Source organism: Terrapene carolina, unplaced genomic scaffold (assembly GCF_002925995.2).
Source record: "Terrapene carolina triunguis isolate 2854851 unplaced genomic scaffold, T_m_triunguis-2.0 Scaffold111, whole genome shotgun sequence".
NCBI lineage: Eukaryota > Metazoa > Chordata > Testudines > Emydidae > Terrapene > Terrapene triunguis.
In genome coordinates this window covers 762,438-777,306 of record NW_020664462.1, presented here as the reverse complement: position 1 = coordinate 777,306, position 14,869 = coordinate 762,438, and the positions used below count along the sequence as shown (strand labels likewise).

General features: G+C 43.1%; 1 protein-coding gene across 5 annotated transcripts in view; it reads right to left on the bottom strand.

Moving 5' to 3' along the window:
- Window positions 1-14,869, bottom strand: part of LOC112102487 (KAT8 regulatory NSL complex subunit 1-like) — a 126,531-nt gene that overhangs the window by 43,404 nt on the left and 68,258 nt on the right. For all 5 annotated transcript variants that reach the window (XM_026652073.1, XM_024193819.2, XM_024193817.3 and 2 more), the window contains one exon: window positions 5,685-5,812. In XM_026652073.1, coding sequence (XP_026507858.1) covers window positions 5,685-5,812 — 128 coding nt within the window. The remainder of the gene's footprint in view (window positions 1-5,684; window positions 5,813-14,869) is intronic.

The window sequence follows — 14,869 nt, the reverse complement described above, 5'->3', positions numbered from 1 at the left end:
TGTGTGTGTGTGTGTGTGTGTGTGTGTGTGTGTGTGTGTGTGTGTGTTTCCAAGTTCCCTAGAAGTAGATTATAACCCACATTCAAGTACTAAAAAAGCTCTTCCTTCTTAGCTTGTGAGATGATGAGATCCCAACCCAGGGTGGTATGGTTATGGACACAAAATAGGCCTCTGCAACTTGAGCTAAAGGAAAATCTTGATGTGCTGCCAGCAGTAGAGCATATAACTTCTTCGCCCAGCCAATAGGGAAGCATGACTCCATCCATATATAAAGGCAGTGATGTATATGCACAAGCCTAGAATTGAAGAGGGCACCTCTGAGGCAGAGCCACTTACTTATAGATTTTATTAGAAATGTTTAACTATGAGTTGAAAAAAGACTGTGTCTGAATTTATAGCTCCAAAAGTGAACAAGTGTTTTAAATGTGAACCTACAAAACTAGCTAAGACAGATTTATCCTTCTCCAGGCATTCATTTCCTAAAACAATGCAGATCTATAATAGTTTTTGTTATTTGGAATTCACTTAATTTTGTATGTGCAGCGCTTTCATAGAGTGGTGATAGGCACCACCAAAAACAACTCCGAATATAATGTACATAGCAATTTAAATTAAACATTTTAAACGAGCCTCACAGTATTTTGTTCATTATAAGTGTGGGCACAATATATTTCTTTTCTTCTCTTCTCTCCCCTTCCATCTCTTTTATGTTTACATTGTATGTATGTGGATATATAAAAGCTATTTTTCCTTATACATTTTTCAAGTGTCCCATTTCAGCTTCATTTCTATAGAATTTACATTACTAGCATTTCATATGCACTGGAATTAAGTATCGGAGGTACAGATCGTTAGAGCTGGGTGAATTTATTGTATGGTTCAGCCAGCAAACCAAAAAAAAAAAAAAATCAGGAAAAAAATTTGGTTAGGGTCAAAAAATGTTCAGAATTTGTCAGCAAATTGGAAAAGTCTGTAACAGGTCATAAGGAACATTTCATTCATTCCTTCCCTTTGCCCATGTCCAAACCATAACTAGTCTGCCTCTTCCTTTCGGTCTCTTTTTCATCCACACCCTAATTATCTCCTCTCAAGTCTTTTTGACATTATTCTTGCTTCTCTTCCACCCATCAGCTATGTCCAAAAGTGCTGCTTATAAAATTCTCTCTTCTCTGTTTTTACCATGTTAATCTCCTATTCAAGTCACTCAAATGCCACTTCACTGGCTGTATATCTAATTCAAGTTTCTTGTCCTTGCTCTCAAGGCCCTACATCACAAAGCCGTTTCTTCCAGTGACACTTGCACTGATATACCTTTCATCAGCTTCTCACAGGTATCTCCATGCCCTTTTCCATGCTGCCCTTCTGCTTAAAATATATTCACCAAATCTGTTCACTAAAACAGTTCTTTGATAATCCCACTTCTAAAGACCTGCTTCTGCTGCAAAGCCTCTAAGTGGCAAAGATGGTGGCGGGGGTGGCAGAAATGTTATTAATTTCCCTTTGAAACTGTCTAAAATAAGGTGCTGTACAACTGCTCAGTTCTTTACCTCTAGAACATTAGAAACATTCCTGCTTGGAGCGCACTGCTGTATTTTCAAGCATTGTCAGTTGGAAGTTACTCGCACATCATTGTGGCGCCAGGCAGAATTACGAACAGGATCACTTCTACCCAGAATGGCCTGTATTCTTTACTTCTCCGTAGTCTTAAACATCTCTATTTAAAGCTCCTTATGTGCTATGCTGCTGCATTATTGGAGAGTACAACTGTAGGCCCAACTCACAAGCTGCATAAGCAACTATCAGTGATTCATGAAATGAAATAGCCATTCTCTAACGAGAGTGTAAAATATGTGCTCACACTACAGAATGCAGACGTCTTGAAGCCTGTAATCATACCATCTTGTACTGATCTCAACTAAGCAGGGTCAGGCCCAGTCAGTACTTGTATGAAAGGAACAGCTAAGTATTGCAGAACGAGGTGCTTGAGATTCAGTAGATAGTGTTCATCTCTTTGACAGGGTATGTTTTCATTGCAGAGTTAGCCTTGGCTATTACATGGGTTTTAGCCCAAACCTCCCCTACTGTCCACACACAAATCTTTCATGTGGGCTTGTGTGTGATTTGAATCCAGGCTTGCTTAACCAGTTGGGGGTACAAGTTAGAGTCTGGGTTTCACTTTAATACAGGCTGTAACCCACCCACTTGGCAGGCTGGACACAGGCTGAAAACTGGGTTACAAAACTCTGGCTCTGATAGTCCTGCAATGCCTTCCCACAATTCCTTGGGGCCTGTATTTACCTGCCCTTCTATATACTCAGCACCAGAAGTCACCTACTAGTTTATATGCACCTGGTTGGCATCTGAACCCCTTGTTTCATGTGACCTGCTCTCATTTCTGCAAAGTCTCTAACGGTGATTTTGTCCAGAGAAATCCTCATCTCAGCGTGCTGTTAGCTGGCCAAAGACTCTCTCCAAAGTTCTGATAGTCTTGGGATGTGAGCTCAGTAAGGCTCACTATTTGGGGAGATGAACCTGAAATCACCACCTCCAAGCAGCTGGCAGAAGAAGGGATTAAGACAAATGAGTTACCTTTTCCATTACTGGTGTTCTTCGAGATGTGTTGCTCATGTCCATTCCATATTAGGTGTGTGCGCTAGCCACATGCACCAGTGCCCGAAGTTTTTCCCTCAGCAGTATCCGTAGGGGACCGGCTCTGGCGCCCTCTGGAGCGGTGCCCGTATGACACAGTATAAGGGGCACCGCCAGCTCCCCCCACCCTCAGTTCCCTCTTGCCGGAAACTGACTGTGGGGAAGGAGGGCAGGTTGTGGAATGGACATGAGCACTCCCCTTTGGGCTTGCTACACCACCCAGGGTATTCACAAAAGTTTTCACCATGGTAGCAGCCCAGGTGCAACACCAAGGCTAACCATGAGCCTAGAGAGGACCAAGTTAAGATCCCACTATGGGACAAGAGCCCATACCTGCGGGAAGAGTCTCTCAAGCCCTCTCAAGAATCTGGCTGTCATGTCATGGGAAAACACCGTCTGTCCTTGGATCAGCAGTTGAAAAGCGGGGATGGCTGCGAGATGCACTGCTGCTTCTTGAATTTGCCTTACTTTCTGTACTGGTTTTTACTTCCTACCCTAAACTACAGCATTGCTGTATGTTGTTATGCAGCTGTCATGTTTCAGTGGCACGTGAAGTGATCTCTGTAAATGCTTTATCTACCTCACACAGCTTCTGGGACAACTAGTAACTGTAAAGTGCTCTGAGAATTTTAATAAAAAGGTTCTCACAATTGTAAAGAATTATCTTCATCTCATTTCTGTTCCAACCACCAATATGCAAGTTAGGCACCACTAGAGAGGTGTTCAGCAATAAAGCCCTACACAGTGTAAAGCAGTTAGTTGCTCTTTCAAACGTGGAGGTTTTCCTTGCGTTCGTGCAGCAAACCCTACATTAAAGGTATTCAAAAAATACGGTCTGATATATCCAACTGCATCAGCAACACCTGCAAGCTTAAGGCACTTTTGAATAAACTTAGCAATCAATAGAACAAATAATTCTGTTTATTAAAACTAAGCATCAACGGAAAACTGGCAACCTGTTTTGTAAGCAGCTAAACCTGAAAATGGAATGCATCCCACCTCACTCAGAGCAACAACTAAAATATAAAACCAAGAAATGTGCAATCCTCATAGTAACAGTAACAGGCATTCAAACTTTCCCCAAATGAGGATTTAATTAGCAACTTGCCAGAAATTGAATGGTGTACCCGATTAGCATAAAATGGTGCTAAATGCAACCCCAAAAGAGGTTACAGTAAGAACTATTTTTACTTTAGCAGAGGCTACTTGTATCAAGGTGGAGCACTGCACGCTCAGACAAATAGATTTCACAGGATGAACCTCCACAGTCAGGCGGCCAGCAAAGGAAAAATATTAGTCTTTTACCATTTTGGGCTTCTTTATAAAGGATGAAAGGCCTGAAAAATGGTTCTGTTTATTTAAAAACGGAAACAAAAATTTTCACATTAGAAATTCAGGTCTTGTCAATACTGGAAGACTATGGCACAGGTGTCAAACCCATGGCCTGCCGCCCAGATCCAGCCCCTAAACCCTTTCCTATTACCCACAGCTGCCTGCCTGCTGTAGGTCAAAGAGGGCTGGCAGAGAGCTGGGGAGGTAGCTTGCACCTGGATTGGGACCAAGCAGCTGAGACCTTCCTCTCTCCACCAGCATTTGGTCAGAGCGCCTTAAAGGCCACGCTGAAAGGAGGCTCCTTTCCCGTCTTCCCTACCCCGTCTCTGCCTTTGAACCCACAGGAGCAGGCCCCTTTTCTCCCTCTGCTGCCTACCTGGCCTAGTCTTTGCCAGTCCCTCCACCCTGAGTCAAAAGAGACTTCTTTCCAGGCTTCCCGCTCTTCTCTGCTGCCACCACTGGCTTGACCCCACAAGATCAAATGAATGAAAGCAGCTGCTTCTAAACTGCCCACTCTCCAGAGAACTGGAGGCGGAGAATAAGTGAAGAAATCCCCAGAGGTGGGGGAAGGGAAAAAAAGGGGAGGGAAATGATCAAGTGGTATATATAAAAGAGGGAAGGTGGATGGGAATGATTCTCAAAGTGGAGCAACAGGTAGGAAACATTCAAAAAAAAAAGTGTGCGTGCAAATGGCAGGTGCATAAGCAGGGAAGACAAGGGAGAAGAGAAGAGATGGTCACGGAGGAATACATAGTGATAAATTAGTGGACAACAGACAGAAGGTTTCATAGATGCATTTACTTTTTAAAAAAAAGCTTTGTCTTTAAAATAACATTTTAAATTTTGCTAATAAAGAGGCTCATTCTGAGTTGTACAGACCATAACGTTTGCCTCTTGCCTGTGAACTTTTCACTCCCAGCCCATGGACTTTGGGGGACAGAGTAACTTGGCCCTCACCAAAGAATAAGGTGACTGGAGAACTAGTTACATTAATGACATCACAAAAAGACACACTTGGGCAGCTGAGAGAAGATTCCTATAGGCTACTTAAGTTTTATTTTGTTTTTTTAACTCCCATATCTAACAAGCACTTGTTTGGAAGAGTGTGTGAAACATTCAATACCCTTTTCCCCACTACTTTAATTAGGGTATGAGAGCTCTCAACAGCCTGAGGCCCAAGAGGTCATTCAGTATCACTAGGGAAGACAGGATTGATTTCTGATATTTCAATGGTTGAAATACAAGCAGAAAAAGTGTCTTTCAGGCTCTCTTTATACATGATAAAAATGGGAAAAGGTCACAAATCCAATTTTAAGGGGGGGAAAAAACCTTTGTAGATTACCTTTAAAGATTAGATTCATTTGGATTTGTGGGCAACACTGGCCATCCATACATTAAAAGAAGATGAAGCTATATGTAACACTTTGCAACAAATACTCTGCAAAATATGCAACATTATATGCTATTTTTAGATACAAAATGTAGATCGCAATATATAACCTAATATCTATCTTCAAAAATATTTCTCCCCCATCAGGCATGTGTATTTATTTTGGTTCCTTACATCATGAATTGTACTCAAAGAGAGAAGGTTCACCTATGATCACATTCTCAGCCACTATCACAAATGTCTTAATTATAAAAATTACTCAGAATAATCCCAAATAGGAGATTGGTCAACCTATAAGAAAAGAAGAACTAACCAGTTAATTTTTCCGTTGACTTGGTGGGGTGACGTGCAGGCTTTTGGGGGTCCTGGAGACCCACTGATGGGGGTACAGGAGGGACTTTGACACATAGGGTTTCCTAAAGACTGCGTAAGACGAGAACTCTGCAAGAGAAAAATAAAATCTCAAACTCAGGATAGCTTGATGAAAGAATGAACTTCGAAGAGGGATGGGGAGAAAAAAAGTAATCAATCTAAGTAGCATTTTGCAATTAAAAATAATGCTGAACACAGTTAGGCAGTCCCAATGCAATCAATTATTTACAGTTTCTTTCCATCCACTTTGATTCAGGGATCAAAGAAAAATTCTTCAAATCACCCCACATCAGTGATTTTAAATTGCATTCTTACGTTACAAAAAGTTGTCAAATACCATTTCTAGTCCTCTGATCTATAAATTGGAAACCACTTTCATTGCTTGCCAGCTTCACTTGGAATACGAGCAGCTTTGGTGTAGCAAAAATTTTGTTTCATACCAACTGTCCCAAAACTTTAGCCAAATGCTAGCATCAATCCAGGATTTCTGGTAGTCTAGGGGCACATTTATATACTTACTGGACATGATTCTGAAACACTGTAAAAGGACCTTGGACTCTGACATTAAGCTTTCAGACCTAAAGCTTGATGTGTGCATGCATCTACATTTTATGAGAATTTAGTGCTAGCGAAAAATAAGGTCACTCACCTTGCGCAGAAACTGTAGTTCAAGATGTGTCCCCCTATGGATGCTCCACTTCAGGTGTGCATATGCCTCTTTCCATTAGCAGCGTCTGTTCAGCTTGCGCATGCGTGCCATACAAGCTCATGCCACACTCTTAGGGTATGCAGGGCTGCACAGGCAAATTGCCCTCAGTTCCTTCTCTACCTGAATGTCCAACAAGAACAGTTCAAAGCAGGGGGGAAGAAGGGCGGGTCCACCCATAGGGAAACATCTCGAAAAACCACGGTTACTGCACAAGGTGAGTAAGCTTTTCTTCTTCGATTAGTGTCCCTATGGGTGCTCCATTTCAGGTGACTCCGGAGCTGTATCCTCACAGGGAGGAGGGAACTTAGGAATCAAGTCCAAGACTGAAGACAGTACAGCAGATCCAAGTACTGTATCAGATCTGAGAGTGTGGACCAAGCATAATGTTCAGAAAAGATATGCACTGAAGCCCATGTAGCAGCTCTGCATCTCTCAGACACTAGAATGTTTTTGACTAACACTGTGGAAGTTGCTTGTGATCTTGTATTGTGTGCTATAATCCTTTGGGGAGCAAAGCACCAGCTGTATCATAACAAGCAGTAATACACCCAGAGATACATCTCAACAGTCTCTGTGAAGAGACTGTGGACTCCTTTGATCTTTCTGCAATGGAGACAGAATGTCTAGGTGATTTCTGAAATTACTTTGTCCCATCTAGATAAAAGTTCGTTGTAGATTTAATGTATGAAGGGAAGTCTACTGCTGAGATTTAGGTGGTTTAGGAAATAATATTGGCAGATAGACTGGTTAAGTTGGAAATCTGACAGAACATTAGGTAAGAACTTTGGGTGCAGTTATAGAAAGACCTTGTCATTGGGGGGGGAAGAGGGGGAACCACAACAACTGTAAATTGGGGGAAGAGGGGGTCCTGACATCAAGGTTCCAATTTCTCCAGGCCTGCAGGCTGACATGATAGCTACTAGAAAGGGTGTCTTCATAGAAAAAAGTGAAGCAAGGAGCAGGTCATCATAGGTTCAAATGGAGACACAGGCACAAGGCAATGACCATGACACCAGTGGTTGAAACCTCTTCCATTTCTGGAGGTAAGTAATTTGAATTGACTCCTTTCTATTGTGTAGTTAGTATTACTTACTGTACTCCTGTCAAGCAGGTGGAGTCTAATCCTGTGAACTATCTAGGAGCTATGCTTGGAGAATGGTTGACCCCCAGGTTAGGGTGAAGAACACAACCTGTATCCTGGGAGAGGAGATGAGGGAGGGTCAGAAGTTGGCGTGCCAGTTGGACACACAGGTGAAGCAGGTAAGGTTACTAAGCTTACCTCGGCCAGGTCAGCATTATGAGGATAACCCTGGTTTTGTCCTGCCTGATCTTGTTCATCGCTCTTGGAAGTAATTGTGTTGGAGGGAATGCATAGAAGAGACCCTTTTTCCAAGGAAGGAGAAATGTGTCTCCCAAAGAAAGGTGAACAAGACCACCTCTTGAGCAGAATAAAGGGCACTTCCTGCGCTGGATGTGGTGAACAGGTCCACTTGTGGAAGTCCCAACCTCTGGAATATCCCATGAAGGATCTGAGAGTTCAACTGAACATCTGCTGAGCATACTGGCTGTGACATACTGGACTCCAGGAAGGTAAATGGCTGAGATCTAAATCTGATGGGCTATACACCAGTTCCATAACTTTATAGCTTTTGTGCACAGGGAAGGCAATCTTGTGCATCCCTGTTTATTGATATAACATGCAAGCCACATTGTCCATCATGATTCTGACTGATTTGCTCTTGATGAGGGGAAGGAACTGAAGACAGGCATTCCTGACTGCCCTCAGTTCCAACACATTGATATAGATATTGGTTTCCTACGGCGACCATCTGCCCTGAGTTGTGAGTGTATTGAAGTATGCTCCCCACCCTCACAGCAATGTATTCATTGTCTCAGTTATTGTTGGAGCTGGGAGGAGAAATGGACACCTGTGCAGACATTGCATTGATCTTTCCACCAATCCAGAGAGTTCTTCACCTGGAGAGAAACCGTAACCTGCTTGTTTGTCTAAGCTGTCTCTGGTTGATGAATAGGCCCTCCTGAACTAGGCCTCAAAGCAATGGAGGCACAATCTTGCATGCCCCGTCACAAAGGTGCAAGCTGCCATATGACACAGGAGCTGCAAACAGTAGAAGGGAGTCAACTCGAATTACTTACCTTCAGAAATGGAAGCGGTTCCAAGAACATCACCACTTTGTGCCTGAAACTTCCCCATTGTCAGTCATCATAGATTATCTACTGGACTTACAAAAATTGGATCAGTTATATCTATTAGGTTCACCTCACCATGATATTAGCTTTTAATTCCCCACTAAGGGGTTTTCTATTTTTGCACACCATATGTCCTTGATATTTATTACGGGTCTGGAGAATCTTTACCCCCTGGTTAAGGATCCTTCTCTGACTTGGGATGTCAATGTGGTACTTAGATACCTGCTAGGACCTCTGTTTGAACCTATGGTGACCTGCTCCACTTATCAGGAACGTTTGAGACTTTACAAATTTGTTCAGTTGTCTTAGATCTACAATTGGTCTCCACCCTTCATCCTTCTTTGGCACGAGAAAATACTTTGAGTAAAACCCTTTCCCTCTCTGAGGGGATGGGACTGGTTCTACTGCTCCTAAATAAAAGAGGGAGTGTCCTTCTTGACTAAGTATAGTCTTGAGACAGGGGTCAAGGGCTAGTCAGGGGACCCTGAAAAGGGATGGGGAAGGTGGTGGCGAGAGACATGAAGAGGATTGATGTAGTCCTATATTATAACCTCCATGATCCACTTGTCTGTTTTAATAGGTCGCCAGGCCTGTTGGAAATCACAGAATATCAGGGTTGGAAGGGACCTCAGGAGGTCATCTAGTCCGGGGTCTCAAACACGGGGAAGGGGTTGGAATGGGGGCAGGGAAGGGGTGGGAAGAGGCGGGGTCTCATGGAAGGGTTGGAGTGGGGGCGGGGCCGAGGGCGGCGGGGGGGAGGTGTCAGTAATGCGGCCCTCAGGCCAATGTACTAGTCCTCATGTGGCCCTCGTGGTAATTTGAGTTTGAGACCCCTGATCTAGTCCAACCCCCTGCTCAAAGCAGCACTAATCCCCAGACAGATTTTTGCCCCTAAATGGCCCTCTCAAGGATTGAACTCACAACCCTGGGTTTAGTAGGCCAATGCTCAAATGGGAAAGGTGGTCTCCAAAAACGAAGAAGTGAGCATAAGGTTGCAGCTTGCAAACTACAGGCAAGGGAGGATTTGAGTCTTCAATCAACCCCATCAAAATTGCTGTTTTGGTGATGACTGGGTACTAGCTGAAGGATGGTGGGAAGCTCTTTTCCTCTGGAATCCCTTTTTTCCCCCCCTAGAAGGTTCAGTAGTTCTGTGAAAACCAGAGAACTGAGCCAGGTGTAATCTCTGGATAGTCTGAGACTTGCTAAATCTCCTTGTTTGTAGGAGTGTATATACCCAGACACCTCAATGTGGCCCTGGAATCCTTCAGCATGTGCAGGAGCGTATCCACAGTTCCTGAGAAGAGCATCTGACCATCAAACTGGAGGTCCTCAACAGTATTATGAACCTCCCTTGGGAATCCCAAAAACTGCAGCCGTGACACCCTGCGCATGACAATAGCTCCAGAGATGAATCTAGCAGCAGCATCTGTGGCATCTAGGGATGCTTGGAGAGAAGTTTTGGCTAATAACTGACCGTCCTTAATGATGGCCTAGATATGTTCTCTATGCTCCTTGGGAAGATGTTCAATAAAGGATGTGAATTTGTTGCACTTTGTGTAGTCATACTTAGCCAGGATTGCCTGATAGTTTGTGATCCAAAACTGGAGGGTTGCAGATTAATAGACTTTCCATCCAAAAAGGTATGACCTTGTCATAAGGAGTAAGCAATGAGTAATACTATCTACCCCACTCGTTTACGGCATCCACCACCAGAGAATTTGGTGATGGGTGGGAAAACAAAAATTCTGAGTCCCTGTGGGGAGGGGCTACATAATATTTCTTATCTGCCCATTTATCAGTTGGTGGTATGGTGGCGGAAGTTTGCCACACAGTCTTTGCTAGATCCAGAAGTGCTTCATTAATGGGTAGCGCAAACTGAGTGGGTGTCACTGACTGCAAAATGTCCAGGAGCTTGTGATGTCAGTCTCAAGAGGTATCTAGGGAGTGTCCGTCACCCTCTTCACAAGGTCCTGGAATTGACAAAAATCATTGGTCTTCAATGGTGGTGGAGGAATGACTGCCTTGTCTGCAGATGAAGACGAAACAGGAGTTTAAGGGGTAGCCTCTTTGTCCACCCTAGCCTTTTACTTCCTCAAAGGTCTCCTCATGTTGGAGGTTTGGTGGAGGAGACAGTGACCCTAGTTTCCTGGTGCAGTGGAATCAGTGGTCTGGCAAATTGCTGCCAATATGCCACCTAAGGATCCCAGTATGGCCACCGTAGAGGCCCATACAGGAGAGGAGGTAGTCCCTAGGACAGATCCCTCCATCTGTGACGTGAGCAGGGGTCTTCATCAAAGTATGGATTCCTATAATGGTAAGAAGGACACTGATTAAGGGTGTAGAATCCTGCAGTACTGGGAAGCACTGGTAATCTGGAGACCAGGGTCTAAGTACCAGGAGTCATCTGGTACCCACAAACAGGGAGCACTCCAGCTTGTCTAACACTGACAAGTCCCTGGTGTAATGGAATTCCTGTGGTACCAAGTGGGTTGGTACTGACTCAGCAGTTGACTTGGGCGGTATCAATGGTTTGGAGCTTGAAGGCACTGGGGATGAAGGTGTATGCTTCAAATCTGTCCGTACCGATGGAGCCAAGTGGGAAGGCATCATTCGTAAATCTGAAATAAACTGTACTGATCTGGAGGCAGATGGTACCAGGGCCCTGCTGATGCCACATTTCTCTGAAGTGCTCCAGGATATCCCTGCTCTGCTGATACCAGAGAAAGTTTCTTTCCCCTCCATGGTACCGAGTCAAGACATCAAGGTCTCAGAAATCACAGACCTTGCAGCAGATTGGGACCTCTTGGGAGTTGGCTCCTTGTGGTGGGATACCGTAGCTCCACTTTTTTGGAGCTTTCCCTGAGTCCTCAGAGATCTTTAACTTCTTAAGTGAGACCGTAGCCAAAGTCAAAGGGGCACTGGATCTGTGTGGAGACCGATGTACGGGGAGAGGGTGAGGGTCTGTCTTCTGACCTGAATCGGAAGCTGGTCAAAGGGAGTGCTCTATGAGTAGCAGCTTCAGTTTTGTCTCCCAATTCTTCCAAGCTCTAGATTTTAGGTCCCGGCAAAAGTTACACTTTTGGGAGATATGGAACTCTCCCAAGCAATGGATATACTTAGAACGGCCATCGCTAATTGGGACAGCCTCCTGACCAGAGAGGCAAGATTTGAAACCTGGCAAGCCAGGCATGCCCTTCCATGTCAAATAAGCTCCCCAGAAAAAATGGGCGAGAAAGGGGGGGAGGGGAGGTTAGGAAAAACAGAAACCTCTCACAACTATATAACAACAACAAACTAACTAACTAAAACACAACTACAAAACATGCTGACGCACGCACAAGGCAAACACGCTAGAGCTCCACCTCAGGTCGAGGTGACAGAAAAGGAACTGACGGGTTCGCCTGTGCAGCCCTATATGCCCTCGGAGCACAGCATGAGGTTGCATAGAGCACATGTGGGCCAAACAGACACTTTTAACAGAAAATCTCTAATCAAGGGCTCGAGATGCACATGCACACTTGAAGAGGAGCATCCACAGGGACACCTCTTGAAGAAGATGATTAAGTACAATGCAAGCAGCAGCAGTGCAAGCTTCCCCTCACTACTCTACCACCCGTGACTTGAATGGAGTGCCTTTAAAGGCAAAAGGGCAATTCACCCTCCATAGCCCTTTGGCCTCTCTTTGGAGACTGCCAAAGAAGGGACTCAGTAGTATCAAGTGGGGTGGTGTTTTGGCCCAAGACCACAAACTCATTTTACAAAGGCCATTGAACAGTCATCTGATGGAACTCACTCTTGATCTGAAAGATGTTTTCATACTGGCTACAGAAACAATTTTTTTTTTTAAATTTACATTCACTCAATTGCCAAGAAATATACAATACAAATATTGTGGTCAGATATTACAAACAATGAAATGGCTGCCCTTTAGTATGCAATTAATCTACATAGGAATTGTTATAGTTCCTCAAATACTATCAGTGCTGCTGATAAAGAAAAACTTAAAACAAAAAATGGTGATGGCTTTTGATCTTTTTCAAAGCAAAGAAACCAATATTAAAGACATTCTCTATTAAAATCAACCATTGTCCTGAATAAACATTCATTAAGTTAGCTGTTGGTAGTAGTGGTGTGGTCAGATGCGGTAAAGGATAGATAGAGCTGTCTCTCCCTCACTGTTAGCATTTGAGTCCACGCTTTCTGACCAGTTCACCTAATGGCTCCATGTATATGTTGAAAAGGACTGGCACATGAATGTGTGGAGCAAAGCACAATTCAATTCCCACTACACTTCTGAGACAGGCAAGTACAACTATTCCCATTTTACAGATGGGAAAATGGAGAAAGATTTAGTAATTTTTTCCAATGCTACAGTGAAAGGTGGTAAAGCTGGGGTTAAAGTGCAGCAGTTCCTGACTACCAGTCTGGTGATGAATCCATAATACATTTTGTTCCACTGGATAAACCCAGAGATAAAGACAGGCTATCAGTGTAGCAGAGAAAACTGTAACAATGTAAAACTACAACTGAAGACAGATCCATTGACATTGCGTTTTACTCCCCACTCAGTTAAGTGGGAAATCAAACGTATTTACAAATTAGCAGATTTGCTGGCTCAAACTTCTGATGGCAGAAAAATCAAATGTGAATAAAAATATCAAAGAAGTTTGTTATGAGAGTATTCAGGGACATAAGATGGCACGTCACACACACACACTTACTTCTTTTCAGATAATTGTCTCCCTGGTCAAGATGTTACCTGAAGAAACAACAAGAAGGAGTCTGGTGGCACCTTAAAGACTAACAAAATGAAATCTGTTAGTCTTTAAGGTGCCACCGGACTCCTCGTTGTTTTTGTGGATACAGACTAACAAGGCTACCCCCTGATACTTGATGTTCCTGGATTATCCAGGAGGGAGAAAGGATGGTCTTGTGACTAAGACAAAATACTTGTTTTATTCCTGAATCTACCAGAGATTTGCTGTTTGACATTAGATAGGCTGCTTCACTTCTCTGCCTCACATATCTTGCTGTAAAATGAGAATAATACTATTCCATAGATTAAAAACACAAGGGACCATTATAATAGTCTAATCTGGCCTTCTAAATTACACGCCCTATAGAATTTCACCCAGTGAGTCCTTGTGGTTCAACTTAAAATGCTGCTCTTGGAAACAGCAGCCAGAGCCTGCATTCAGACACCCGCTGTTGACCCCATCCTTGCCTGTTATATTCAGGAGGAAACTCCTTTCTATGAATGGATTTTGAATTCTTATGAATTGATGTTCTACCTGATAAAGCATAAGATCGGGTATTAGTTGGTGTTTGCTATAGACCACCAAATCACACTAAGGAATAGGGTGACTGGCTCCTTACGCACCTCTTTAATATGTATAAAAAAAGCTGCGTGATCATTGGAGACTTCACTTTGAGTGACATATGCTGGAGGTCTCATGCTGCCAGTATTAAAACAACCTTGGTATTTCTAATTATAGATGACAATTTCTTAACTCATAAAGTAAGAGAATTCTATATGAGACCTTATCTTGACAGATAAAGAGAAACTGATCACAAAACTAAAATTAATGGTACCTTCGGCACAAGTGATCATGACTTGATATTTAGAATGTGAAAACAGAATAAAGATCAGACCAGTGACATATATAACTGGTGCTTTAAAACAGCCAATTTCATAAACAAGTATGAGCCAAGTCTGATCGCAGGAAGAATTTAATCAGAAAAACACTTCACTAGTTGCTCAAAAAGCCACAATCCCACAACTGAACAAGCAGCCATACCGGTTAAAAAAGTGACCTGGTTTAGAGGGGAAGTGAAGGTAGGTATAAATTTAAAAAAAGGAAGAAAGAGGAAGCTGAATGTAATAAATACAAATGAGAAACTAGGAAGATTGTAGAAAATGGGTAAGGGAAGCAAAGGGGGTCAAGGAGAAATCTATGGCCAGGAGAGTTACGTAAGTACAATAAGGTATTTAAGTATAAGAAGAACACATATTTGGTCCATTACTAGACAGGAATGGTATTAGTCCACTACTAAGTGGAAATGGTAGAATTATCAATAATGCAGAAAAGGCAGAAATTTTCAGTGAATTTCTGTTCTGTATTGGGGGCGGAAAACCAGATGATATAGTCAGATAATATGAAAACAACAAGGAGTCTGGTGGCACCTTAAAGACTAACAGATTTATT